General features: G+C 34.6%; 1 protein-coding gene across 3 annotated transcripts in view; it reads right to left on the reverse strand.

Moving 5' to 3' along the window:
• PCNX1 (pecanex 1) overlaps positions 1-27,273 on the reverse strand; it is a 171,014-nt gene that overhangs the window by 68,819 nt on the left and 74,922 nt on the right. For 2 of the 3 annotated variants that reach the window (XM_060004313.1, XM_060004312.1), the window contains 4 exons: positions 14,948-15,038; positions 13,384-13,441; positions 11,367-11,584; positions 5,572-5,725 (listed from right to left, as the gene is read on the reverse strand). In XM_060004313.1, coding sequence (XP_059860296.1) covers positions 5,572-5,725; positions 11,367-11,584; positions 13,384-13,441; positions 14,948-15,038 — 521 coding nt within the window. The remainder of the gene's footprint in view (positions 1-5,571; positions 5,726-11,366; positions 11,585-13,383; positions 13,442-14,947; positions 15,039-27,273) is intronic. The other variant, XM_060004314.1, reaches the window with a different exon arrangement.

The raw sequence follows: 27,273 nt of genomic DNA on the forward strand, positions 1-27,273 counted from the left end.
TTTGTTAGTGATCTCTCCTTTTCACTTGTACCCTCCACCCTTTTTTTCTGCTGTGGTTTTATTTTACCCTGTTGCAGTTGTTTCAATTATACTTTTATTTTTCCTAATATATTTTTCAACGTTCTAATTTTATTTTGTTTTTTATTCTTTGATATTGTACTGATCCTTCTTTTTCTTTCTTTCTTCCTGTTTTTTATCTCTTTTTTTTTACCACGCCACAAATTTTGCAGGATCTTGGCTCCCAGGCCAGACGTTGGGTCCAAGCTCTTGTGGTGGGAGCTCTGAGTCCAAACCGCACTAACAGAGAACCTCAGACCCCAGGGAATATCAATCGGAGTGAGGTCTCCCAGAGGTCCTCATCTCAGCATCAAGACGCAGCTCTAGCCAACTGCCTGCAAACTCCAGTGCTGGATGTCTCAGGTCAAACAACCAGTAAGACAGGAATACAGCACCACCCAACAACAACAACAACAAAAAATATGTTACAGATGAAGGAGCAACGTAAAAACCTACAAGGCCAAATAAATGAAGATGAAATAGGTAACGTACGTGAAAAAGAATTCAGAGTAATGATAGTAAAGATGATCCAAAATCTCGGAAACAGAATGGAGAAAATACAAGAAACATTTAACAAGGATTAGAAGAACTAAAGAGCAAACAAACAGTGATGAACAACACAATTACTGAAATTAAAAATACTCTAGAAGGAACCAATAACAGAATAACTGAGGCAGAAGAAAGCATAAGTGAGTTGGAAGATAAAATGGTGGAAATAACTGCCAGGGAGCAGAATAAAGAAAAAAGAAGGAAAAGAATTGAGGACAGTCTCAGAGACCCATGGGACAGCATTAAACGCACGAACATTCGCATTATAGGGGTCCCAGAAGAAGAAGAGAAAAAGAAAGTGTCTGAGAAAATATGTGAAGAGATTATAGTTGAAAACTTCGATAACATGGGAAAGGAAAGAGTCAATCAAGTCCAGGAAACAAGGAGAGTCCCATACAAGATAAACCCAAAGAGAAACACACTGAGACACATATTAATCAAACTATCAAAAATTAAATACAAAGAAATAATATTAAAGCAGCAAGGGAAAAACAACAAAAAACATACAAGGGAATCCCCATAAGGTCAACAACTGATTTTTCAGCAGAAACTCTGCAAGCCAGAAGGAAGTGGCAAGACATATTTAAAGTTATGAGAGGGAAAAACCTACAACCAAGATTACTCTACCCAGGAAGGATCTCATTCAGACTCGTTTGAGAAATTAAATCCTTTACAGGTAAGCAAAAGTTAAGAGAATTCAGCACCACCAAACCAGCTTTACAACAAATGCTAAAGGAACTTCTCTAGGCAGGAAAACAACAGAAGGAAAAGACCTACAAAAAAAAACCCAAAACAATTAAGAAAATGATAATAGGAACATACATATTGGTAATTACCTTAAATGTAAATGGATTAAATGCTCCAAACAAAGACACAGCCTGGCTGAATGGATACAAAAACAAGACCTGTACATATGCTGTCTACAAGAGACTCACTTCAGACCTAGGGACACATACAGACTGAAAGCGAGGGGATGGAAAAAGATATTCCATGCAAATGGAAATCAAAACAAAGCTGGAGCAGCAATTCCCATTTCAGACAAAACAGACTTTAAAATAAGGACTATTACAAGAGACAAAGAAGGACACTACATAATGATCAAGGGATCAATCAAAGGAGAAGATATAACAAGTGTAAATATTTAGGCACCCAACATAGGAGCACTGCAATACATAAGGCAAATGCTAACAGCTATAAAAGGAAAAATTGACAGTAACACAATAATTGGAGGAGACTTTAACACCCCACTTTCACCAATGGCCAGATCATCCAAAATGAAAATAAATAACGAAACACAGGCTTTAAATGACACATTAAACAAGATGGACTTAATTGATATTTATAGGACATTCCATCCAAAAAAAACAACAGAATACACTTTCTTCTCAAGTGCTCATGGAACATTCTCCAGGATAGACCATATCTTGGATCACAAATCAAGCCTTGGTAAATTTAAGAAAATTGAAATTATATCAAGTATCTTTTCCAACCACAATGTTATGAGACTAGATATCAATTACAGGAAAAAAAACTGTAAACAACACAAACAGGTGGAGGCTAAACAATACAGCACTAAATAACCAAGAGATCACCGAAGAAATCAAAGAGGAAATCAAAAAATACCTAGAAACAAGTGACAATGAAAACATGACGACCCAAAACCTATGGGATGCAGCAAAAGCAGTTCTAAGAGGAAACTTTGTAGGAATACAATCCTACCTCAAGAAACAAGAAACACCTCAAATAAACAACCTAACCTTACACCTGAAGCAATTACAGAAAGAACAAAAACACCCCAAATTTAGCAGAAGGAAAGAAATCATAAAGATCAGATGAGAAATAAATGGAAAAGAAATGAAGGAAACAATAGCAAAGATCAATAAAACTAAAAGGTGGTTTGTTGAAAAGATAAACAAAATTGGTAAACCATTAGCCAGACTCAACAAGAAAAAAAGGCAGAAGACTGAAATCAATAGAATTTGAAATGAAATAGGAGAACAACTGACACTGCAGAAATACAAAGGATCATGAGAGATTACTACAAACAACTCTATGCCAATAAAATGGACAACCTGGAAGAAATGGACAAATTCTTAGAAAAGCACAACATTCTGAGACTGAACCAGGAAGAAACAGAAAATATACGCAGACCAATCAAAAGCACTGAAATTGAAACTGTGATTAAAAATCTTCCAACAAACAGAAGCCCAGGACCAGATGGCTTCACAGGCGAATTCTATCAAACATTTAGAGAAGAGCTAACATCTATCCTTCTCAAATTCTTCCAAAATATAGCAGAGGGAGGAACACTCCCAAACTCATTTTATGAGGCCACCATCACCCTGATACCAAAACCAGACAAAGGTGTCACAAAAAAAGAAAACTACAGGCTAATATCTCTGATGAACACAGATACAAATATCCTCAGCAAAATACTAGCAAACAGAATCCAACAGCACATTAAAAGGACCATACACCATAATCAAGTGGGGTTTTTCCAGGAATGCAAGGATTCTTCAGTATATGCCTATCAATGTGATAACCTCATTGTAGTTTTGATTTGCATTTCTCTAATGATTAGTGATGTTGAGCATCTTTTCATGTGTTTGTTGGCAATCTGTATATCTTCTTTGGAGAAATGTCTATTTAGGTCTTCTGCCCATTTTTGGATTGGATTGTTTGTTTTTTTGATATTGAGCTGCATGAGCTGCTTGTATATTTTGGAGATTAATCCTTTGCATTTGCATCGGCCATCATCAAAAAATCTACAAACGATAAATGCTGGAGAGGGTGCGGGGAAAAGGGAACCCTCCTGCACTGTTGGTGGGAATGTAAACTGATACAGCCACTGTGGAGAACAGTATGGAGGTTCCTTATAAAACTAAAAATAGAACTACCATATGACCCAGCAATCCTACTACTGGGCATATACCCTGAGAAAACCATAATTCAAAAAGAGTCATGTACCACAATGTTCATTGCAGCACTATTTACAATAGCCAGAACATGGAAGCAACCTAAGTGTCCATCAAGAGATGAATGGATAAAGAAGATGTGGCACATATATACAATGGAATATTACTCAGCCATAAAAAGAAACAAAATTGAGTTATTTGTAGTGAGGTGGATGGACCTAGAGTCTGTCATACAGAGTGAAGTAAGTCAGAAAGAGAAAAACAAATATCATATGCTAACACATATACATGGAATGTAAAAAAAAAAAAAAGTTTCTGAGGAACCTAGGGACAGGACAGGAATAAAGACGCAGATGTAGAGAATGGACTTGAGGACACGAGGAGGGGGAAGGGTAAGCTGGGTCGAAGTCAGAGAGTGGCATGGACATATATACACTACCAAATGTAAAATAGATAGCTAGTGGGAAGCAGCCGCATGGCACAGGGAGATCAGCTCGGTGCTTTGCGACCACCTAGAGGGGTGGCATAAGGAGGATGGGAGGGAGACGCACGATGGAGGGTATGTACATATGCGTATAGCTGATTCACTTTGTTATACAGCAGAAACTAACACAACACTGTAAAGGAATTATACTCCAAAAAAGGTGTTAAAAAAAAAGAAAAAGCAAAGGAACTGGGAAAGGAAAATATCAGAAGCTGATGATGTGCCATTTTCAGAATGTGCCCAGCTGCCTGTCAGATATATAGGACTAAACCTTACAAGAAAGGTGAAGACTGAGCCATAAATCTGGACATAATTCATATACAGCAGGCGCAACAAAGTAATAAAAGAGGATGACTTCACTGGCAAGGGATTACAAACTGAAAAGAGGGCCAAATAAAACCCTAGAGAGTTCTTGTAAATTAAGAGGTAGTCAAAAGAACAAAGAGGCATCAACAAAGGAAAATAAAGTTACTTGCAAAGTAGCATAATCATGAGGGTAGTATAAAGTAACAGATCGGCAATGAGGAAAACATAAAAATGGAAGAAAGTATTCACAGGTATTTAAATGATGCAGCACTCACAGAGAATGAAGACTAAGAACGTAGATTTGGCAATTAGAGATTATTAGCCCACAAAGACTGTAATTTCAATACTGTAACGAGGAAAAGAGTATGGATGGATCTTGAAGAAATGGAGCAGTTGACAAAGGTGGTTTACTCCAGATGTCTATAAATGGAGAGAGAAAAGAGAAAGGATAGCTGATGGTATAAACAGAACTAAACAAATAGTCTTCAGGATGGGAGAGGGTTCTGCATGTGAGTATGTATCAGGCAAATAACCAGTACTGGCTAAGAAAGGAAAGAAAACAGTCCATGTTACCAGGGCACGCTGATGTGGCATGGAAAGTGAAAAATTTGGTATTTGATTCTCTCATTTATGGAAAGCTTAAAATTGATAACATTTGGTATCTTAGAACCATTATTTAAACAAAAGCAAAGGGACACTGATCTTCTGCTCTGTGTCCACAAAGAATGTATATGCTAGTTTTGACATTATTCTATCTACCAGTGATGGATCTTAGTAAATTCACCTACATAATAGAAGACTTAAAATATGAGAGTAGGACAGTTTCATTTTCTTTTAATTTATCAAATGAATTTCAAGAACTCGAATTCTTGGGAATTCCCTAGCGGTCCAGTGGTTAGGACCTTACACTTCCATTGCCAGGGTCTGGGTTATAACCCTGGTTGGGGAACTAAGATCCAGAAAGCCATGTGGCATGGCCAAAAAACACAAAAAAAGAAAAGAAAAAGAGAGAGAGAGAAAAAGAATTCGAATTCTTATTTATTTTAATACAAAAAAAGTTTTTAGGAAGCTTCATTCATATGTCATTATTTTTTAAAGTTTACATGTCCCTTTTGTTCCTTTCCCAATCTTAACGTAAACGTCCAAGGAAAATAAATCTAAAAATTATATTCTTACTATAATTCAATGAGTGATACAAAACCTTCTGCTTTTTAACATAACTATGATGCTAAAGTCTGAAGAGAAGGGAGATGCTGGTACCTTAAGTAGTGAATATTGACAGCTGGCTATCACCAGGCAGAACTGGAAGACCCAGATATCTCTGAAGAAGCCTTGTATGAGAAGAATAGATCCCAAAAAAGCCACAAGAATAGCCAAGATGACAGCTAACACATTTTCCAGGATCTCACGATTTCTGTAGACAGAAAAATGTATGAGTAAGTATATCATCATTACAAGAAATTAATCAGAGTGCAAAAAGGGAAGACATCAATATGAAGTTCATACTATACTTGTTAAGATTTTTTTTTAGTACTGGGTTTGAACAAGGTTTTGAATCATACTGAAAAAGTATGTTCAGTTTAGATAGAAAACTGGCACACATTCTTATGTGCAAATAAAGCATGCTACAGTGGATTGTGAATTTCTTATTATAATACATAATACAGTTTCAATTTCTATGTTATAACTTTACTCTTCTTATCATCTGCTTCTCTGTCAAGTTTGTTGCCAAATAACTGAACAGAAAATAAAGGAAATATACAAAGAAACAAGTTCGAAAAACAAAATCTCAAAAGAGTTTCTAGAAAATTAAATTGGAAACATTTATATGACAAAGTTTGTAACCAAATTTTGATACCAAGTGGTTTCATTTCCCATGTCTAAATCATCTGAAATAATCAGAAATCTTACTAAAATTACTTAAACACAGGCTCTTACATATGTTGAGAATGAAGGCAGTGATAGACCATCAATGCTGCCTCTATCAAAGTTACTCAGACAATTCTATATTTTACTAAACTGACACTGTAAAAGAAGCAGTACGATGTTCAACATACTACATACAGCAATGAAGATAATTTTTTTTAATTTATTTTATTTTTTAGCTGCACTGCACAGCATATGGGATCTTAGTTCTCCGACCAGAGATCAAACCTACACCCCCTGCATTGGAAGAGTGGAGTCTTAACCACTGGACTGCCAAGGAAGTCCCTGAAGATGACTTTTATAAATCATGCCAAAAAGTAAGAATCTATCTCACTTCTTGGGGATATTTTATTCACAAAATGTTAAGTATGTGCTAAAACTCTTGATTTTAAAGAATATATACTGACACAGGAACATGCTCAGTACATTTGCTATACAAAGAAAGGAGGACACAAAACTGTATACGAAGATACAAGTTCTATTACTTAAGAAACATACATATACAGGTTTAAAAAGACAATATATCAATTGGTACTACTAATAATGGTTCTCTCTGGGTGGAAGGATTTGGGCTGGCCTCTGTCTTAAAATCTTTCTACATATTTAATACAGAATTGTTTTCATAATCATAAAAAGATTTTTATTTCTTTATATTACATCAATGCGCAATTTATAATCAATTGACCTAAAAAATAAAATTCACAAACATCTCTGTACTATTTCACTTGATAGTTCTCCCAGATTAAAACAAGTTCAATAGTAATTTCAAATCAATAAATGAAACACTGGTATTTTCATTTGTTCTTACATGGCAGTTGTGGAATTCCAGATTTGCCGAATCCAATGATCCCTGTCAGCCCTGTTACACTATATTCTGTCCATGTCGCTCGTCACTGAACACATGCTCTCCCTTCGGCTTTTGTTAGTTTTTAATTTTGATGAATCCAATTTATCAATTTGTTTTTTCATTGATCTGTTTTTGATGTCACATCTGTGCAATTCTGCCTCATCCAGGGTCACAAATCTTTTCTCCTACGTTTTGCATTTTTCTGAAGTTTATGTTTTAGATTTCACATTTAGGCCTATGATCCACTCTGAGTTAATTTTTGTAATATGATGCAAGGTAATAAAACAAATTCTTTCTTTTTCTTTTCTTCTTTTTTTTTTGCATATGGAAATCCAATGTTTCTAGCACCACTTGTTGAAAAGCTTATCCTTTCTCCACTTCACTGATTCGGGGTATTATTTTGGCACTATCTAGGCCTGGAATTTTCTTTATGGGAAGGTGTTTAACTACAATGCCCATTTATTTAATAGATATAGGAACATGAAGATATTGTATTTCTTTCAGAACTTTGATAATTTTTATCTCTCAAGAAATTTGTCCACTGTCAAATTTATTTACATACAGCTGCTCATAATGTTTTATTATCCATTTATTACCTGTAGAATCTGTAGTGATATCCTAGCTCACATTCCTGATATTGGTAATCTGTAACTTTTTTTTTTTTGTCCTGATCAACCTGGCTAAAGTATTTTACTTTAATTGAGCTTTTTGGTTCCCTTGATTTTTCTCTACTGTCTTCTGTGTCCTCACTGATTTCTGCTTTGTTCTTTATGATTTTCTTTCTTCTGCTTTCTTAGGCTTAATGTGATCTTCTTTTTCTAGTTTCCTAAGGGGGAAAGTGAAGTCATTGAATTGACTTTTCTTCTTATTCAGTGCTATAAATTCTTCTAAGTACTGTGTTAGTGGCATCACAAAAATTCTGATTGTGTTTCACTTTTATTTAGTTCAAAATATTTTCTAATCTCCCTCTTAATTTGTCCTTTGATCTATGAGTTATTTAGATGTATTTAGCTTTCAAATATTTAGGGATTTTCCAAGGTTCTTTTGTTACTGATTTATAATTAACTCCGTCCGTGGTCAAGGAACACACTATGTAGGACTCAAATCCTTCTAAATTTGATCCTTATATTATGGCCCAGAATATGGTCTATCTTGGTAAATGTTCTGTGTGCACATAAAAGAATGTGTATTCTGTGGTTATGAGTGGAGTGTTCCATAAATGTCAATCAACTTAGGTTGGCTGACAATTATATCTTTGTTGATTTTCTACATACTTGTTCTATCAATTATTGAGAGAGGTGTGTTGAATTCAACTATAATTGTGAATTTATCCATTTCTCCTATTTCTATCAGCTTTTCCTTCAAAGCACTGTTTGAGATGTAGAAACATTTAGGATGGTTAAATCCTATGCATTAATTGACCATTTATCATTATAAAATGACCTCCTTTTACCTTGGTAATATTCTTTGCTTTGAAATCTACTTTGTCTGACATTAATTCAGCCACTCTAGCTTTACTGTGATTAGTGTTAGCATGGTATATCTTTTCTGTTTTTATATTTAAAGTGCATTTCCTGTAGGCAGCAAAGAATTGAGTCTTGCTTTTTTTCTAAAATTTGACAATTTCTGACTTTTCCAACTATCATACTGTCATTTATCTTCTGTCAATCTGTTTTTGATCTCTTTCCTTTTCTGCCTTATTTTAGATTAAGAGAGTAATTTTTATGAATCTATTTTATCTCCTTTATTTTTTTAACTTACTAGTTATAACTCTTTCTTTTGTTACTTTAGTAGTTGCTTTAGTATACGTTTTATGACAGTCTACTTCAAGTGACATAGTATAAGTATACGTACAGTATAAGCAACTTATATTTAATTCATATACAGTATAAGAAACTTATAGGAGTATACTCTTATATGCCCCCTCCTGTCATTTATGCTATTATTGTCATGAAATTTACTTTTACTTATCTTATAAATCACACAATACATCATCATTATTATTATTTTTTAAAAATTTTTTTGCTGTATGCGGGCAGCTCACTGTTGTGGCCTCTCCCGTTGCGGAGCACAGTCTCCGGACACGCAGGCTCAGCGGCCATGGCTCACGGGCCTAGCTGCTCCACGGCATGTGGGATCTTCCTGGACCAGGGCACGAACCCGTGTCCCCTGCATCGGCAGGCGGACTCTCAACCACTGTGCCACCAGGGAAGCCCCATTATTATTTTTGTTTAAACATCCAATTATGTCTCAAAGAGATTCAATTAGTAAGAAAAATTTTTACATATTTATTCATGTAGTTACTTACCATTTACAGTGATCTTTTATTTCTTTGGGTAGGTCCATATTTCCAGTTGGTATTACTATCCTTCTGCTTGAAAGACATCCTGTAATATATTTTGTAGTGTGGGTCTGCTTGAAAAAACTTCTTTCAGTTTTTCCTAGTCCAAAAATGTCTTTATTTCATCTTGGTTTTTGCAGTTTTGTTGGCTATAGAATTCCAGATTGAGTTTTTTTCTCCTTTCAATACTTTAAAAATGCGGCTCCATCATCTCCTCATTTGTATTTTTTCCAACAATAAGTCTGATGTCTTCCTTATTCTTGTTCCTCTGTACAAACTACATCTTTTTTTCTCTTGCAGTTTTTAAGATTTTATCACTGGTTTTGAGCAATTATGTGCCTTGGTATAGTTTTTTTCATGTTTCTTGTACTTGAGGTTCATGGAGATTCTTCAATGTGTACATTTGTAGTTTTCATCAAATTTAGAAAGTTTTCCACCATTACTTCCTCAAATTTTTTTCTCTCTTCCTGTCTCCCTTGGTTTACTTTCATTTTGTATATTCTTTTCATTGGCGGATGGGAGTAGGAGAATGATTCTTTTTTCTTTGTTTCATTTTCAATAGTTTCTACTACCATGCTGTCAGCTTCACTTACATTTTCTTCTGTAATGTCTAATCTACAATTAATCTCATCCATTGTATTTTTCATCTCAGACATTTTAGTTTTCATCTCTAAGTGTGACTTGGGTCTTTTTTCTTCATATCTTCCATATCTCTACTTAATTTTTATTAACATGCGAAGTACACTTATAACTGTTTAATGTCTTTGCTAATTCTAATATCAGTGGCAGTTACAGGTTGGTTTCCTTACCTCCCTCATTATAAATCACATTTTGTCATTTCTCTGTATGCTTGGTAGTCTCCGACTGGATGCCAGATATTGTGAATCTTAACTTTTTATGTGGTGAGAATTTCTGGATTTCTACAAATCTTGTTGAGCTTTGTTATGCTACTTGGGAACAGTTTGATCCTTTCAGGTCTTGCTTTTATGACTTGCTAGGTGGGTCTGGAGCAGTGCTCATGCTAGGGCTAATTACTCCGCACTTCTAAGGCAAGACTTTCCTGAGTACCCTACACAATGCATCATAAAGGATTAATTATTATGGTGGGTGGGGATAGGCACTATCCCCAGCCCTGTGTGCCAGGCACTGTCCCTCTGTTTCTTTCACATCATTCTGACCCTGGCTTCCTCATATACATTCTCTTACCAATACTCTGCTGAACAGTTGAGGAGACCCACGAAAAGTCTCTGAGGTTATCTCTCTGAGCAGCAATCCTCTCTCTGATGTTCTATCCTACAGACTTGAGCTGCTCTAGTCTCCCTGGACTCTGAGCTCCATCTCCTCAACTCAGGAAGTCTGCTGGACTCTACTTAAGTACCACAGCCTGGGGACTCTCTTAAGGCAGTAAGGTGGGCTCACACAATTTGCTTCCCATTTCTCAGGAATCACGGTCCTTTTCTGTCTTATTTCCAGTGTCTTGAAAACCACTGTTTCATGCATTTTATGCTTTGCATTGTTTCAGGTAGAAGAGTAAACCCAGTCTTTGTTACTCCATGTCAACTAGAAACAGCAGTTGGTCACCAAGTTCATAACTGACTAATACTGTTTACTATTATACCTTTTATAGTTAGTCATATTACATATAACCTTATGGTCATTAACATCTCAAATTCTCTGGCTTTTAAGTACAGCTGCATGATTCTTAATGATAAAAGCATTTTTTTAAATAAACATATTAAAATTGCCACAAAAAAAGCTTTTAATAGATTCAGGAGAGTCCATGTTTGGGAGCCTTACTAACTTAAGTTTTATCTCAAGAGAACCAAAATAGAAAACAACTTCCAACATGGAAACCAAGTCAAATACTCAATGGGTAATTGAATACATTTCAATTTAAAAATAAAATCTGCATATATCTTTAATATCACACTATATTCTCACCTATCAAACAGGGCCAGAAGTGTGAGTCTGTCAAAGTTAACGCCGATCCACAGCTGGGGCAGGATCCAAAAGCGGTAATAGTGTTTAACTTTTTGGGCAGCTTCTTCTGTTGGACCGTAAGTAGCTGCCAAATCAGGGCTCAGGTCAATGTCTTGTTGCTCCAACAAATCTGTATCGATGGTCAATAGTCTGTTCAGTCGAATCTGTGGAAGAGAGAGCTAAAAGAAAATCGGCATTGAAAGGCTTCAAGTGTCTTCAATCAAGTCATGCTTCAAGGGCTACGCAATCAGCTTGCAAATTATCTAAACCTCCTTAATTCTCTACACCAGTCCACTCTTGTGGATATTTTATGATTGTTAGAAACTACAGAAGGTGACAAAAGGAAGTGAACTACAACAAAGGCCTTTTGGAAAGATTTTACTAGGAAGTATTTGAAATTTTAGTATTTTATGATTGTATAGCTAGTGAATCCATTAAAATCACCAACAGGGAATCATTAGCGGCTTCCCTTCTCCCTACCCCTTCTCTTCTCTCATTAAGCTATGAACCTCACTACTGCGTCAAATCTAAGCTCCTCTGCACTGGATTCAATGCCTTCAAATCTCAATTCTTCGTACAGTCTCTTATCACTGTTCAAATCTCTTATCACTGTTCAAATCCCTCCCACACTCCTTTATTTCTGTTTTGGCAGGCTGCTCATCTGAGGCTATACAGGATATTACCACATTACATTTGTTTCAGCTTCAACTCATCCATTCACCAGTTTCCCCTTCCTCTGAAAGAATCCAAAGTTTACTGCATTTAGCATAGCACTAGCCAGTATTTTGCTGTCTCAAGGCTCTCATACCATTTAACAGTGGAAAATACTAATATGCGATTTTATATAAAGGACTTGGGCAAACACAGATTTTGGTATCCGCACAGGGCCCTGGAACCAATCCTCTGCGGATACCAAGGGATCACCGTAATCATTTCCCCATTTCTGCTTTCCTGTGGAGTTTCCAGGAACACACTGCAGCAGAAGAGTAGGGACAGTCTTTATTTTTCCTACACAGGGGTGGGGTATAGTCAAGAAAATATGTTTCTTATATATAACAGCCATTTCTGTCTCTAAGCATTGACAAATATCTCCCCAAACACTTTTTTTCCCTTATCCTCTATGCCAGGGTTTCTCAATCTTGGCACTACAGGTACTTTCAAGCCAGATAATTCTTCGGGTGGGGGCTACGCTTTCCACTGTAGAATGTTTTACAGCATCCCTGGCTTCCACCCACTTGATACCTACAGCATCCCCGTGGTTGTAACAAGCAAAAATATTTCGAGACATTGCCAAATGCTGAAAACTACTGTTCTGTGCCAATTCACATCTATGGTTTTAAAACCCTGCTCACAACTCATCATCTTCAGGAAGCCACTAATAATTAATCTCTTTGGCACTAAATTTATCTACACGTACCTCATATCTCTTAAATATTGCTTATAAGGATTTCAACTGTTTTATCTTTTCTAACCTCGATATATATATTTTGATATATATCACACAAAGGCAGTGTTATCTTTTTAAAATATACCCACTGCTTCTCATAGGGCAATTTTTTATACAGCGATAACATCACTAAGCACACACACTGGTATATGAATAACTAATAGTTAACCAACAGTTAGTAGATAAGTACCTAATCAGTTAGCTATGTACCAAAATCATAATGTTCAAAATGAAGTTTTAAAATGGCACAGTTAAAAACGGCACAACCAGATTATGACACTGGTGAGTAAACAGACCTCTATGTACCCTCAAAAGTGTAATTACTGATTCATGAATAGCTAATTAAATATCACGGTGCTTTACGCTTGTTTCTTAACAAAGGACTTATGAGAAGAGATCCACTATGGGACAGCAAAGGTGATTTTGCCAGTTTTCAACAAAATTGATATGTTGTAACCTCATCAATTTTCTGATTTGTATAGCTACTTAATCTGAAAATACAGCATTTTATAAAAATAAAGGAAAACCTACCACATCATGTGGATAAAATCGAACTGAGGTAGAACTGGATACATGTGAATCCGTGTCACTAAAGAAAAATGAAGAAGACTTTAGGGAATAAACAGCTTGTCAAGTAGTAGAAAGAAAAATAAGTCTATTAACAATTACATGATACTTACACTGGCTACTTTTCCATGTAAAGTTCAAAGTGCAAAATCGAATTTTCCTAGAGTTGTGATTAGGAGCATAGCCTCTGGGTCAAAGTATCTATATTCAAATCTCCTCAACAACTGAATGAGATCTTGGACAAGTTATCTAACCTTTTTATACCTCAGTTTCCTCATTGGTAACATAGGATAAAAGTACCTCTATCACAAAGTTCTTGTGAAAATTGTTTAAGAAAGCAATTAACATACTGCCAGGAGCCATAATAAATTTAACCTATGATATAATAGTCTAGAACGTGACAATCCAGTTTCCACAGTTCAGTCAAATTTAGATCTCAAAACTTAAGACCTTACCACATTTATGGTGTAAGGAATTGTTCTTATCTTGAATTATATTAAACATAATAAAGTGTTCCCATTGCTCCATCCTCCTATTGCTTCCACTGCTACAAAATCATCTAAACACTCCAATCATTTTTGAGGGGGTGAATTCTGAAACTGGACTGAAGGAGCTTTATTAAAGAGTACAGTTTCTGAAATGTTCTATCTTTTCGGCATGCTAAGCTAAGTGATCACAAGACCCTATTGCTTTAAAGAGACCCTCAAAACTGAAAAAACTGCCCATAGATATGTAACATATAATTAGGTGTGTCCCACTATTAAATGGAAGTCCTAAAATAAGAATCAAATGACTCTTGTGGAAAAAAAGTGAGCTAATCAATCAACAATGAATTTCAACGCAGCAATTTGAATAGATGAGTAAGATTAAAATTTCAGAAAAAAATTTAACACATTCTAAACTATAATTGATTATGTTATACGATCAAGATTTCTATTTCTTATTTGCTTTCCTCCTAACTTCTCTGTTATCTTACATAATTCCTTCCTGAAGGAAGGAGAGAAAAGAAACTAAATGCAACATATGACCCATATTTTAAGAAATTCCTCCTTCTTACAGCTGGTAAACACATTTTAAAACAAAATGAAAGATAATCATTTAAAAAGACACTTGACCAAAACCCTCACACAGAAATAAAAATTTGAAATTACACAAAGAAAGAGAATCGATGGGTTTGAACTTAGCTGTGTAAATATTTTTCTAGTAAGTTTTTTCCATCATGCAATATATATACATAGTTAAATTTGAAATTGCGGGAAACCGCTGTCCCATGGTAAGATCTACAGGAAATTTTTACTTAATTTTTTTAAATACATAATAGCTTTTGTTTTAAGAATAACAGCTTTCTTTTTTTCCACAGCAAAAAATTCTAGTTTAATTCTTTGGTGACAAATGCATAATGACAATTTATTTAAGCCAATATAAACAAATGCTTTCAAAATAACTTTTCTATCTCAACGCTTACAAACTTTAAAAACGGCAAACATATGCAAGTACATACACTCTCCTAATATGACTTCACACATACCAGATATTGGATGCTCTTCTTGCTGCTGGTTCAAAATTCACAAGTGACATATCACAGCCACCAGTCTCATAAAGCGTAGAAGAGAACTTACCTAGCAAATAAATGATTTTTTTAAAAAAGCCATTAGAATACTCAGAAATTTTCCTTCATGAAACACTAATTTTAAGCTTGTTACAATCTAAGAAAATGTACTATAACCTTCTTTTTCCAAAATATTTAAAAAACAATGATCTACATGTAATTCAGCATGATGTGAATTGAAAAGGAATGCTAAACAGTGGGGCAAAATGTCAACATACATAATCAGGTGTTACAAGTGATTTAAGTCAGCTTCGTAATAGCAGCCTCCTTCTCTTTTCTCCTCCCAGCACATGCTCAATTCAAATGATAATACAAACAAACTGAATGTTGTTTAAAGGTCACTTGACCACTACTTACAAGTGGTGAGTAGCCATTTGGAGGGCTGCTTAAGTTTTAAGATAGCTCAAACTGCAAGACAACAAATTTATGTGATTACCTTCAGAGTTTTTTGGTTTTGTTTTACTTTTAAGAAGAAATGAAAAGTATCAGAATGGATCTAAGGAAGTTCAATGAATGAAGTATAATAATGTTGGTATTCAATGAATATTAATAGTTGTATGATTCTACAAGAACTCTATGAAAGAATTTAGGAACACCATTTTCTGTAGCCAAGTATCTACAGAACTGATAAAAGGCTGAGAAATTTTATTGGTTGCAAAGAATATAGGTTTGAAAAAAAAAAACTCTCTTAAAATGAACTGTATAACGTAAAATGATTTCTCATAATGGAATTTTAGAAACCTGAATACTGTCTGAAATGCACGCTGTACTTTGAAGATCTATAGTAAGCCATATCAATGGTGGGTAGGGAGCATAAATAAATGAATATAAATTTCTAGTAGGACAATAAGATGAGGTATATAACTGCAACTGTTTGGATCTAGTCCAGACTGCCTTTTGAGTATTTATGAGGTTTTTGTTTTACTAGCTAGAACTACTGAGGTTATAAATGTGAGAAATCTAAAGGGCAATTTCAACTTGATGACAAGGCTAAAAGATTTCTTTTCCATGACTACAATGAAAACAGTATACAATAAGAATTTTTATTTAAGTGAAATCCTTGAAAAATGACAATAAAAGGCCCCCATAATATTCTAATATAACCAAGGGTTCACAGAACATTTCAACAATTACTTCTTTCGTCAAAAGGACTAGAATCAGAAAAAGTATTTTATTAAACAGGATTATTTGAGTACTTTCTATGAGTCATAATATTTTATCCTATTATGGTGTTTTCTGTAGTAGCATTTTTTTTGGTCAAAATACTCCTGAGATAAATTAGGGGAAAAGGCATTCTATGAAATGCTCAGCTCATTTGCTGCTTTTCGAAGGATTACTGAGCATGTAGATTACCTAAAACTCCGCTTTTTACACCCCTGTCTTCCAGCCATGAGTTACTCACTCTTCGCACCTCTAACAGAAACCAGAGCAGGGAACTAAAATGAAATGATAGAGTTTTTTGAAGTGATAGGGTGGGTTGCAGACATTGTTAGTAAAGAAAAAAGTTTAAAACTGCCTTGACTGAGATTTTAAAATATTTTTAAATCGTAACTTTTTATGCTGTGCTCTTTCCTTACTTATTAGCATGGATAATCAGAGATGGGCTGTGCTAAAATTAACTTAGATTAGCAGAAAAAAAGAAACACCTGATCAAAATCACAGATTGCATAAATGCAGAATTATAAAACCATATTAAATGACTAAATCAGAGTAACAGAGCTGGGCGGGCTTGTGTGAAATCCAGAAAGAATGGAATGCATAAATATTTGTGTTTATATCACATAACTTGTGTGTATTTTTGAAATAAGTTAATTCTATATTCAGTAGAATTTAAATTATTGGAGTATATTCTGAGTATTTAAGCATTCCATGGGATTTTTAGTAATATAAGTCCTGTTCTTGGGATATTAAAAATAATACATATTTATATGCAACTGAAATCAACTAAAATATTACTCTTTGTAATTTTCAAATGAAACAGTAAAAGATGATTAAGTCATTACTGCAACTATGTTGTCTTTTATGTATAGATGCCTAGTATGAAACTTATATAGAAATGGGTGCATTTTAAATAAAAATAAAACACCCCCCCCCCAAAAGCTTTTCAGAAAGAAAACTGGGAAAACTGAGTAGTTTTATTACTACATAAACCTACAACTACAAATCTACAACTCTGAATGCATACAAACCACGGAGTAACAAGGAGTAAAATTTAAACAAGGCATAAAACATGTCTAAGAAAAGGGCAGTTATAATTTCAACAAACGTGCATGACTTCAACAGTGCTGTTTTTTTCCCTTAAGAAGCGTCTGTCTACCTACTAACTTTACAAACATGTCAGGTTCATAAAAACATACATGGCATATGTCAGAACAAACTAACTTGGTATTAAGGCTTCACGGTGTAGTCCCAACTTAACTCCACCAAAAGAACAGATCCTATGTCCCTCTTACATCTTTGGGCTTGGCCGCTGACAGCACTTCAGAAGTAACAAATTTTATTCAGAAGATAATTCAGAAAAAAAAATTACACTAAAAAGTGGTTAGCTTAAGGTTTCAGAGAAAAACTTAGTAACATTTTAATATATGAATATAATAATCTACTAAAGACATCTTCAAAAATAACCAAAACAGAAATAAGTACATATTGCTATTGGTTTATAAAAATTAATAATATCTTAAATTTGTACAAATCTTCTTAGCAAACCTAACAACTTGACATATACCTCATTTGAGATTAAAACCATAATCACAGTTAACCTTTCTGAACTAATAAGTAAATGTGCCCTTATTAATAACCCTATTTTAATAAGTATTCTGTATTTAGAAAAATACTTCCATTTAAATATTATTTCTAATGAACGTTAACTGGGAAGAAAGTAGAACATCAATGAAATATGTCCTCCTCACATGCATTATGATTATAAACTAAGTTATCTCCTCATAATTCAACTCCCAGGTCATAACTAATTATATCTAACAGTATGGCTCTGTCATGATTTTAAAAGAAAAACATTAATTTCTGACAAACAAGATTGGAGGCTGGAATTTCAGACTTAATAATGACATTGGCCATGATATAGCATCTCTAAGATAAAGAAAGGTTAAGGCACCTGGTATTTCTGTTTCAAATATTCAATAATGATTGCTATTGTCTTCAAAAATTCAATTTAATTAAATTACACAAAACCCTATTTTTCTTGAGGTGGGAGAATTTCCAGTAACCACAGGTCAATACATAAGTGATGAACAAGAAGATAAGTAAAACTGAATACTGACTTAAGGAACAAGGACACTTGAAGCATTTCCCTGAAGTCACAAATTCAAAATAAACACTGGGGACTTCCCTGGTCGTGCAGTGGTTAAGAATTCGCCTGCCAACGCAGGGGACACAGGTTCGAGCCCTGGTCCGGGAAGATCCCACATGCCCCGGAGCAACTAAGCCCGTGCGCCACAACTACTGAGCCTGCGCTCTAGAGCCCGCGAGCCACAACTACCGAAGCCCACGCACCTAGAGCCTGTGCTCTGCAACAAAGAAGCCACCACAATGGGAAGTCCGCACACCACGGCGAAGAGTAGCCTCCGCTCACCGCAACTACAGAAAGCCCGTGCGCAGCAACGAAGACCCAACGCAGCCAAAAATAAATAAATTAAATAAATAAATGAAAAAACAAAAAACCAAAACAAACACTGGCAAAACACTGATAAGACACAGAAATTAATGAGATTCTCTAATTAGTCCTATCAATAAAACTCCTCACCACGTAGCACAAAGTTCAGTTAATATTGTGAGAAACCCTTAATGCATTCTTAATGTCACTCTCATTTCACTTATTTATCTTAGAAAGAGGTGGTTACCAGAAGGACAAATCACCCGTAGGGTTCTTCCAATCTTCCTAGCACCAACGACAAAGAAGGCCTCTTACATTTCTTGGACGATTTCCTTCTGTAGATCCCCACCCTACACCCCCATTCATTCTGCATTCTCCAAGCCTAACCCTGATACACTGCTTGACTTCTCACTTTTCTAGCATTATTCTTAGCGCAAGTAGGGCCTACAAGAGCGAAGAGAGATAGAGACAAGGGAGGCAGCTTTACAGTGTTTTTAGAAGACCACTGGGGGACTACACACACCTCTATGACGAACTTGAGTACTCTACGGAAAGTGTCTTTTTCTGGTGGTGATGAGTATCGTGCTCACAATGCCATTCCAATGAATACATGACACTTCTAAGAGAGAAGGCCTTGACAAGTTCCAATTTCTTGGATAGCACCCACCTTATTATGAGTGGTGCCTGTGAGTCTCTGAGGAAACATGAGTTTTCACCCAGACAGAAATGACTCATTTTACTGCTGCTTACAGGTTTATGGACCTGTTTCTCCCTAGACCAGGGATCAGCAAACTTTTTCTGTAAAGGGACAGATAATAAATATTTTAGGCTTTGTGGGCCAGATGGTCTCTGTTGCAACAGTTCGAGTCTACCGTTGTAGCGTGAAAGCAGCCACAGAAAACACATAAAATAAATATTTACTTTATTTACAAAACAAGCGTCAAGCTAGATATAGTCATCAGGCCATAGTTTGCCAATCCCTGTCCTAGACCAAAAGCCTTACTCTTATAAAATCTCTTTAATTCTCGTGCTAAATGGAAATCAAGTCACTATGTTGCTCCTGTTCAACACTGGCAACCAGCCCTTCTTCCTAGAACGTGCAATGCTGTGCTAGGTTTTTAAAACAGGAGAAGAATAAGAAAAAGGGTAGAAATGAGAAGAAAGAGGTTGGTTTAGAAGAGAGCTTTTGAGTACTGGTAAGAAAAGACAGATAAAGTCTATGGCTTGGTAACACTGAAAGAGATTCATATACTGATATACTTTACTGCCATGGTCACTGTTCGCTAGTTCTGACTTAACACAACATGTCAGTTCAATAAGTGGAATCCCCAGATCAGGTGAACCTTCCAGAAGTGAATGTACAAGTTCACATTCTGATATAATTTCATCATCTCACATCTCCTTCAAAAGGGCAAGTCCTCCTCATCTTGGTAAAATAATCCATAACAATGACATTGATGACATTACAAATGATTAGATAAATAAACAAAAAAAAGTCACAGAATGGGAGAAGATATTTGTAATTTGTATCTGACACATTAGCTGTATCTAAAATATCAAAAGAACTCTTAAATGTCAATAATAAGACAAACAGCTTGATTTTAAAACTGAGTAGAAGATTTGGACACACTTCACAGAAGATATATAATATGTATAGTCAATAAACACACCAAAGCATCCTCATCATCCCTGCTCACAGCAGAAATGTAGATTTAAGCCACAATGAGATATCATTATACACCCATTAGGGCTAACATTTAAAAGGCCAAAAATAGCAAATGTCAGCGAGAATGGGAACAACTGGAACTCGTACATGCTGGTGGGAATATAAAATTACTTTTGAAAACATTTTAGACATTTTATTCATAAGAGCCAATACCTGGAAACAACACAAACTTGTCCATTGACAGATGAATGAATATAAAATATATAGTAAGCTCATAGAATGAATACACAGCAACAAGGAACATACTGCTAACAACATAATGAATCTCAGAAGCACCATGCTAAGTGCAAAACTAAACACAAAAGGCGATATATTGTGTGACTGCATTTATATGAACTTCTAGGAGAGGAAAAACATAATGACATAAAGCACACAGTGGATGCCTGTGGCCAGGAGCAGAGGAGGCACGGACTGCAACGGGGGCACAATCTTTTGAAGATAATGAAAATGTTCTGTATCTTGACTGTGGGATTTCACAGACGTGCACATCTGTTAAAACTCACCAAATTGTACATGTTGAATGAACACAATTTATCATGCCAAAATTATATGTCAACAAAGTTGATTTAAAAACAAACAAGGAAAAAAAAGACTAGTCAGGTAAAAGACCAAGTAGATGGATGAACATGAGACAGCATGTAGTCAGTGAAATTCCCACAAGTTACTAATCAAGGTTCTGGAGAATGAGGGACATTTGTTGTTTTGTTTTTGTGTTTCATTTTAAAAATATGACGCATCGAAAGATTCAAAAGCAGTACATGAAACGAAGAAAGTTCCCCACTCCCCACAGAAAGCCACTGCCAGGAGCAGTTTCTGTGTCTTCTGAACAATTTTTATCTACATTTTGTCCCAAAACAAATGGATCATTCTCTTCATACACACTTTCTAAACTTTACTTCTTTTGCTTACTAAGTAGCTTACCTTTTCATGTCGATAACACATATATATCAAGTTCTGAACATTACAGTTATGTTCATGAGTAATACATCAGGGTTTCTCTAGTAACAGACATTTAGATTGTTTACAGTTTTCCAAATTACAAGCAATGCTACCACGAATATCCACGTACATATATCTTTGCATTTTTGTGAAACCTGTGGATTAAAATATATCGGCATTTTTGGTCTATTGTTCTAAACCTCCCTCCAAAAATGTTCAATCTTGTAGTGGACTATTTCACCAGACCCTTTCCAACAATGGACATCACTACACATTCAGTAGATGAAAAATATCATAATCCTATTTTTAATTTGCAATTTCAAAAATTATGAGCAAAGTGGAGCTGTTTGCCCATAATTGCAAGCTACTTGTAACTCTCAACTTTTCTAGTAGGTCACTGATCTTAATCTTACTGATCTGAAGCGTTTATTGTCTTACTGTGGCAAAGACTGATGTCTGGCCTCCAGTATGCATCTTGTCCTTATCCCTCCTGAAAATAGGACCTTCCCCTCGCTGAATTTCAGCTGAGCCTATGTCTATCTACTTAGAGGCCTCTCCCAGCCTCTCCTGAAGCTAGAAGTTGCCACATGACTATGTATGAGCCCATGGAAGGCAGGAGAAAGTGACAGGCACAGTTCCCAAGTCACAGTCTGAAAGAAGAAGGCTAGCTGTCCTTGACCTTTTTTTAGCACCACCCTCCCCACTGCCCTCCTGTCTGGGGGGAAATGTCAACAACTGGAGCAGTCACTGTGGACCACGCAGGGAAGCCATATGTGGAAGATAAAAGAACCAACCCATCTGCTAGGGACAGCTCCCAACAGACTGTTATGAGAGAAATGTAAACTTCTCTCTAATTTCAGTCACTGATGGGGGATGAGGGAGGGCAGGTCTCTCCATTAAAGACTCTACCTATATTCTAACTAATGCACATACTAGTCAAATTTAATTTAGAATCTTAAGAATGTTAATGTTAGAAAGCAGTTAATATAGTGCTTCAATGAATTCTTTACAACACAGACTGGCAAGAGACAAATCAGATATCTCAACCAGTCTCTGTTATCTACTGTAAAATTCCTAGAGTAGTTCAAGCATCCCAAACTTTTAAAAATAATATGCCGGTAGTCTTTCCACAGTAACAATGATAAACTTCTGAGCATTTCCAGGAAATGACGGTTAGAGTAGATAAAATTTATCTAGGTTTATTTTTAATTTTAATATTTGTGGGGATAAAACAGACACTCTCAAACCCTGCCAGATAAAGTGTAAACAAACTTTCCATAAAGCAATTAAGAGTATACATCAAAGTCTCAATAATGTTTATTTCCCCTTGACGGATAATTCCATTTCACTGTATTTGTCCTAAGGACATAATCACAGCTGTACAGAAAGGGCTGTGCAAAGGATGTTCAGCAGAGTGTTTATTACAATAGAAAATATCAGGACTCATCTTGAAGACTAACAATGGGGTTAATTAACTGGTTAAATAAATTGTAATAAATAATAATGTTAACAATAATAGTGATGATTATTTATGTAATTTACTATTGCCAGGCATTGTTCTAATTGCTTTCAATATTTTAATAGGTATAATCCTCACCGCAAACCTATGAAGTATTATCACTATCCCCCCCTTTGATACCTGAGGAAACTGAGGCACAGGGAGAGAAAATAACTTGTCCAAGGTCACACAGCTAGGAAGTGGTAGAGCTCGCATTTGAGGCCAGGAAGTTTAACTCTAGAGTTCACTATTCTACACTACCTTTCATGTAGCTCTCAGTGATAAAATATTACGCAGTCTCTTAAGAACAAGTTAAAAAACAACATGAATAAATGTCCAAATGTGCTAAGAGAAAACAGCAAGAAGCAAAACTCATACCGTGACATAAAAGTCATACAACATCATCCCAGTTCTGTTAGAAAAGCATATACATGTATGCATTAAAAAAGAAAGGAAATAAAAATAAAATGTTAATAGTGACTATCTCTGCATGGTAAGACTGCAGATGACTTAATTTTCTTCATTTTATTTTCCAGTATTTGTAAACTTGTATTAGAACATGCTTTTCCCATCCTTACACCAAAAAGTATAAATAGAATACATCCCCCTAAATTCTTAATGCTTCTTCCCTCCAGAGATAATGAAGCATTTTTACTGTTTCCATAAAAATAAACATTTTACTTTTGTTTATAAATACTGGAGATATGGGGATATATGTATAGGTACAGCTGATTCACTTTGTTATAAAGCAGAAACTAACACACCATTGTAAAGCGATTATACTCCAAATAAAGACGTTAAATAAATAAATACTTTGTGTTGCCCTCCCCTGCAAAAAGGTCCAAAAAATAGAATTTGTATTCAAAAACAACAATAAAGGGTAAGATCAAGGTTGCTGCAAAAAAGAATGTAACTTTTAGTTTAGATGAATGAAAAAGATCTACCATAACACAGGAGACTAAAGTATGGACTCCAAGGTCCCTTTAAAGCCATCTTGACTTTGTATTTATAGTAATGAGAAGTACTTAATGACAGAGCCCAAAATGTTACAGAGTAGTCCATAATAATATAATCTATTTTAAACACTAAGACGAACATAAAAATCACTGAAAGTTTTATAGATCATCTGAGTCTCTGCTTTTTAAAAAAAAAAATTTAAAAGCCTCCAAATTGTATTTCTCCTTAATAACGCATAGCTGCTAGAAACTGCTTAAGAAGGTCAATAGGGTGTTGCCAGATTTCCATTAAATCTTTTTCTAGAGCTGATCACATTTTCAAGGTAATAAGTTCTGTAGTAAAGCGGATTATCAGAAAGAATACCTTCTTTGTAAATACTTGTATAGTAATGAAATTTTTAAAAAACCTTAGAAAAATCAATTCATTACTCTTTAAACCTCTAATACATTAATGAAATTAAGAAAGTCTTAAATTCAGAGGAACACTACCTATGATATTTATATATTTTACATTTATGTCTTGATAAACATAGAACTCTATTGTCCTCATTTCTTGCCTGTAATAGTATTTTTATTTTTCACATGAAAATAATTTTATATATACTTCTCAAAACATATCCTCACCACCACTAATTTCATACACAGAAAAAAAAAAAAGACAAATTTTCCTGTTTGATCCCATCTAGAATACTTCCTCTGAGATGTGATATATATTAAGAGTTTAACTATCAATTATAATAACCTGTTTCATCACTACATCAATTTACTACTCTTAATTCACAAGCGGAAGCCAGGATTAACATAAAAACTGTCTCTTGTGTGACTTACCTGGGTAATAAGCAAAAGCTTGTTTTATTTAGTAAAACTGCAGTTTAATTTAGACTATAGTATGAAATCAACTGCAAATAAGTTCAACGAAAGGCTGATAAAAAGAAAATTAACCTTTAGAATGTGGTTTTTACAAAAAGAGTAACATGTTACATTGAAGGATTTGAGAAATTCTTTGATAGTAATTTCCTTTTCAAAGATTTTAACTTCAAAACTTACCCATCACTTACATAATTATTTAAACAAAGTTTCCATGGAAATGAAGTCTAGAAATGAGAAAGGAAGCCATCCAAATTTTTCCAACCAGGTTCTAAATTATACACTTATAATTCAGTTTTTAAAATTATGATGAACAATTATTATGCCTGTGGAAAATGGATGATGAAAATGTATTTTTCTCTGCTGATTAAGCTACTAATAAAACCTTATAATGCCATCGTCAATGAACTTTTCCACCACGTCCAATGCTACCTGATAATCTTGAAATGCTAGATAAAATGCAACAGAAAAATAAGGATTCTCAGGGTTTAGTATAGGAAATGGATGTGGTTATGTATTATGACACCACAGAGTAAAAATGTCAAAAACATAGTTAAGGAAAACTACCTAGCCTTGGAATTAAATAATGCCTGACTGCAAGTTTCCTTTAATCGAAAAAGGCTAATATTCCTCACTTTAAAAAGTAAACGCACAATTACAACATATACATGTATACACATAAAAAATTTATATACATCCAAACATATATATGTATAAGTGGATATATGTAAGTTTGAGTGTGTATGAGTGTGTTATATAAATGTATTATGTGTATTTATAAATTTTCACATGTAAAAATTATACATTTAAAATTTTCAGTTGCAGAAGCTAAATTTGGAAGGAAGCAATCCTTTGTAAATACTCCATACTTTCAGGGAATATCATGGCTAACTTCAACATATTTGAGTATACAGTATCCAAATTCATTCACACAATTATTTTACTACTGTTAATTAAAATCATGTAGAAAATTAAACTATGCAACAAAAACATTCTAGTGGAATATATTAAAAAATCAGTGTCTACCAATTCCTTCAAGTTCAGCTGCAGTTCATTTTTAGAATCTTCTTTGGCCAACCTTATGTGCTATGAAACGAACAGGTATACACTGTCCATTGATTGTGTGTTTTGTGCTAATTATTACTAAGCATTCAATTTGGCAACATTCAATTACCACAGGCCAAGAACTATCAGAAAGCAGTTAACACAAAAGATAAAATCCAAATTTTAAGAGAATATCCTGAATATTTACCAGTAGATGCTAAATTGACATGTACGTATTCTCAATAATCTGCATGCGGTTTAAGCATGAAACTTTATAACTAAATCTTGCTTAGCAAGTTTTTTGAGCAAATTAAGAATTTTTACAAAGGAAAATCACCTACTGGTTCAATTTATTCTTCATTTGACAAGAGTTTAAAAATCCAAAATGGATTAAAACTAAGCTTAGCTAACCTACTACCAAATGATCAACGGACAATGGTGATAGTGACTGTAATTTTATACATACAAATTGACAAGTCCTCTGTTCATAGGAACTTTGGGTTAACCGAAGAGAAATGTCAATAAAAAGATACCATTTACTCAATATATTTGCAACTAAGGAAGCATCCCTACTATCAGTCAAGGCAAGTAACTAAAGTTTACCTTACTCTTCTCAAACACCCTCTTTATAGACTCCCTGCCCTCTTCAAATTACAAACTCAAAAGCAAAAGCACTCTAAAATTAAAATGTTTTATTGCCTTCTCATTTTATTTAGAAATCACCGTACATTCTAATGTATAAATATCTTAGATGACCATTTTCAGCTTTCTATAAGATTTGCTAAAGACGACAATTTTCATCAATATGCATATCTAATACTTACTAATTCTCTCTGTAACTAAGAGTTTTTACAAAATGGGTAAAGAGTCAATAAATAGCATATGAAATTTTATTACCTATTTTGGGCACCCTATACCATACATCCTTCTAGTAAAAGCATCAACTAAATTATCTTCTTTATAAATGAAAAACAGTTATAATATGGAGAAACAAAATCACAGTAATAAGCAAATATAATACTTTGAAATATGTATTTCTGAATAACAGGATTTTCTTCTTCATTATATTTACTTAAATTGCTATTAATCTGCATTTTGAGCACGAGAAAGCTGAACTGGACAGAGAAGTAGAAAACAAACCAGTATAAAATACTGTCTTTTTAAGGCATTACTGAGGCTTTAAACTATACCACCTCTCTGAGAATTAACTATTTAATAACTTATATTTCTATTTTAGATGTATTAACAGGAAAAAGGAAAAACTTTATAAAGTCATTTGATAGTGGTATAGAGCCATCATGTCCTCAGAATACTGCATTTAGAATTATAGTAAGTCCTATTTCAGATGATAGACATTGAAGTAAAATATAGAATACTTAAAAGAAAGATTATACAGTAATAGGCCATTAGAAAGTACTTTTGCCTTTCCTGCAGCAGAGAATTCAGAGAAATTAAGGTTCAATCAAAATAATTTTTTAAAACTCAACATTTCACCACATGGTACAAATGCCAAGAAATAGTAAAATTGCCCAAATCGTTATAACAGGACAGTAAAGCATGAACATTTATTAATACTTTACCATTAATAACGGACGTGCTCAAAAG

This window comes from Delphinus delphis, chromosome 2 (genome assembly GCF_949987515.2).
Source record: "Delphinus delphis chromosome 2, mDelDel1.2, whole genome shotgun sequence".
Taxonomy (NCBI): Eukaryota; Metazoa; Chordata; class Mammalia; order Artiodactyla; family Delphinidae; genus Delphinus; species Delphinus delphis.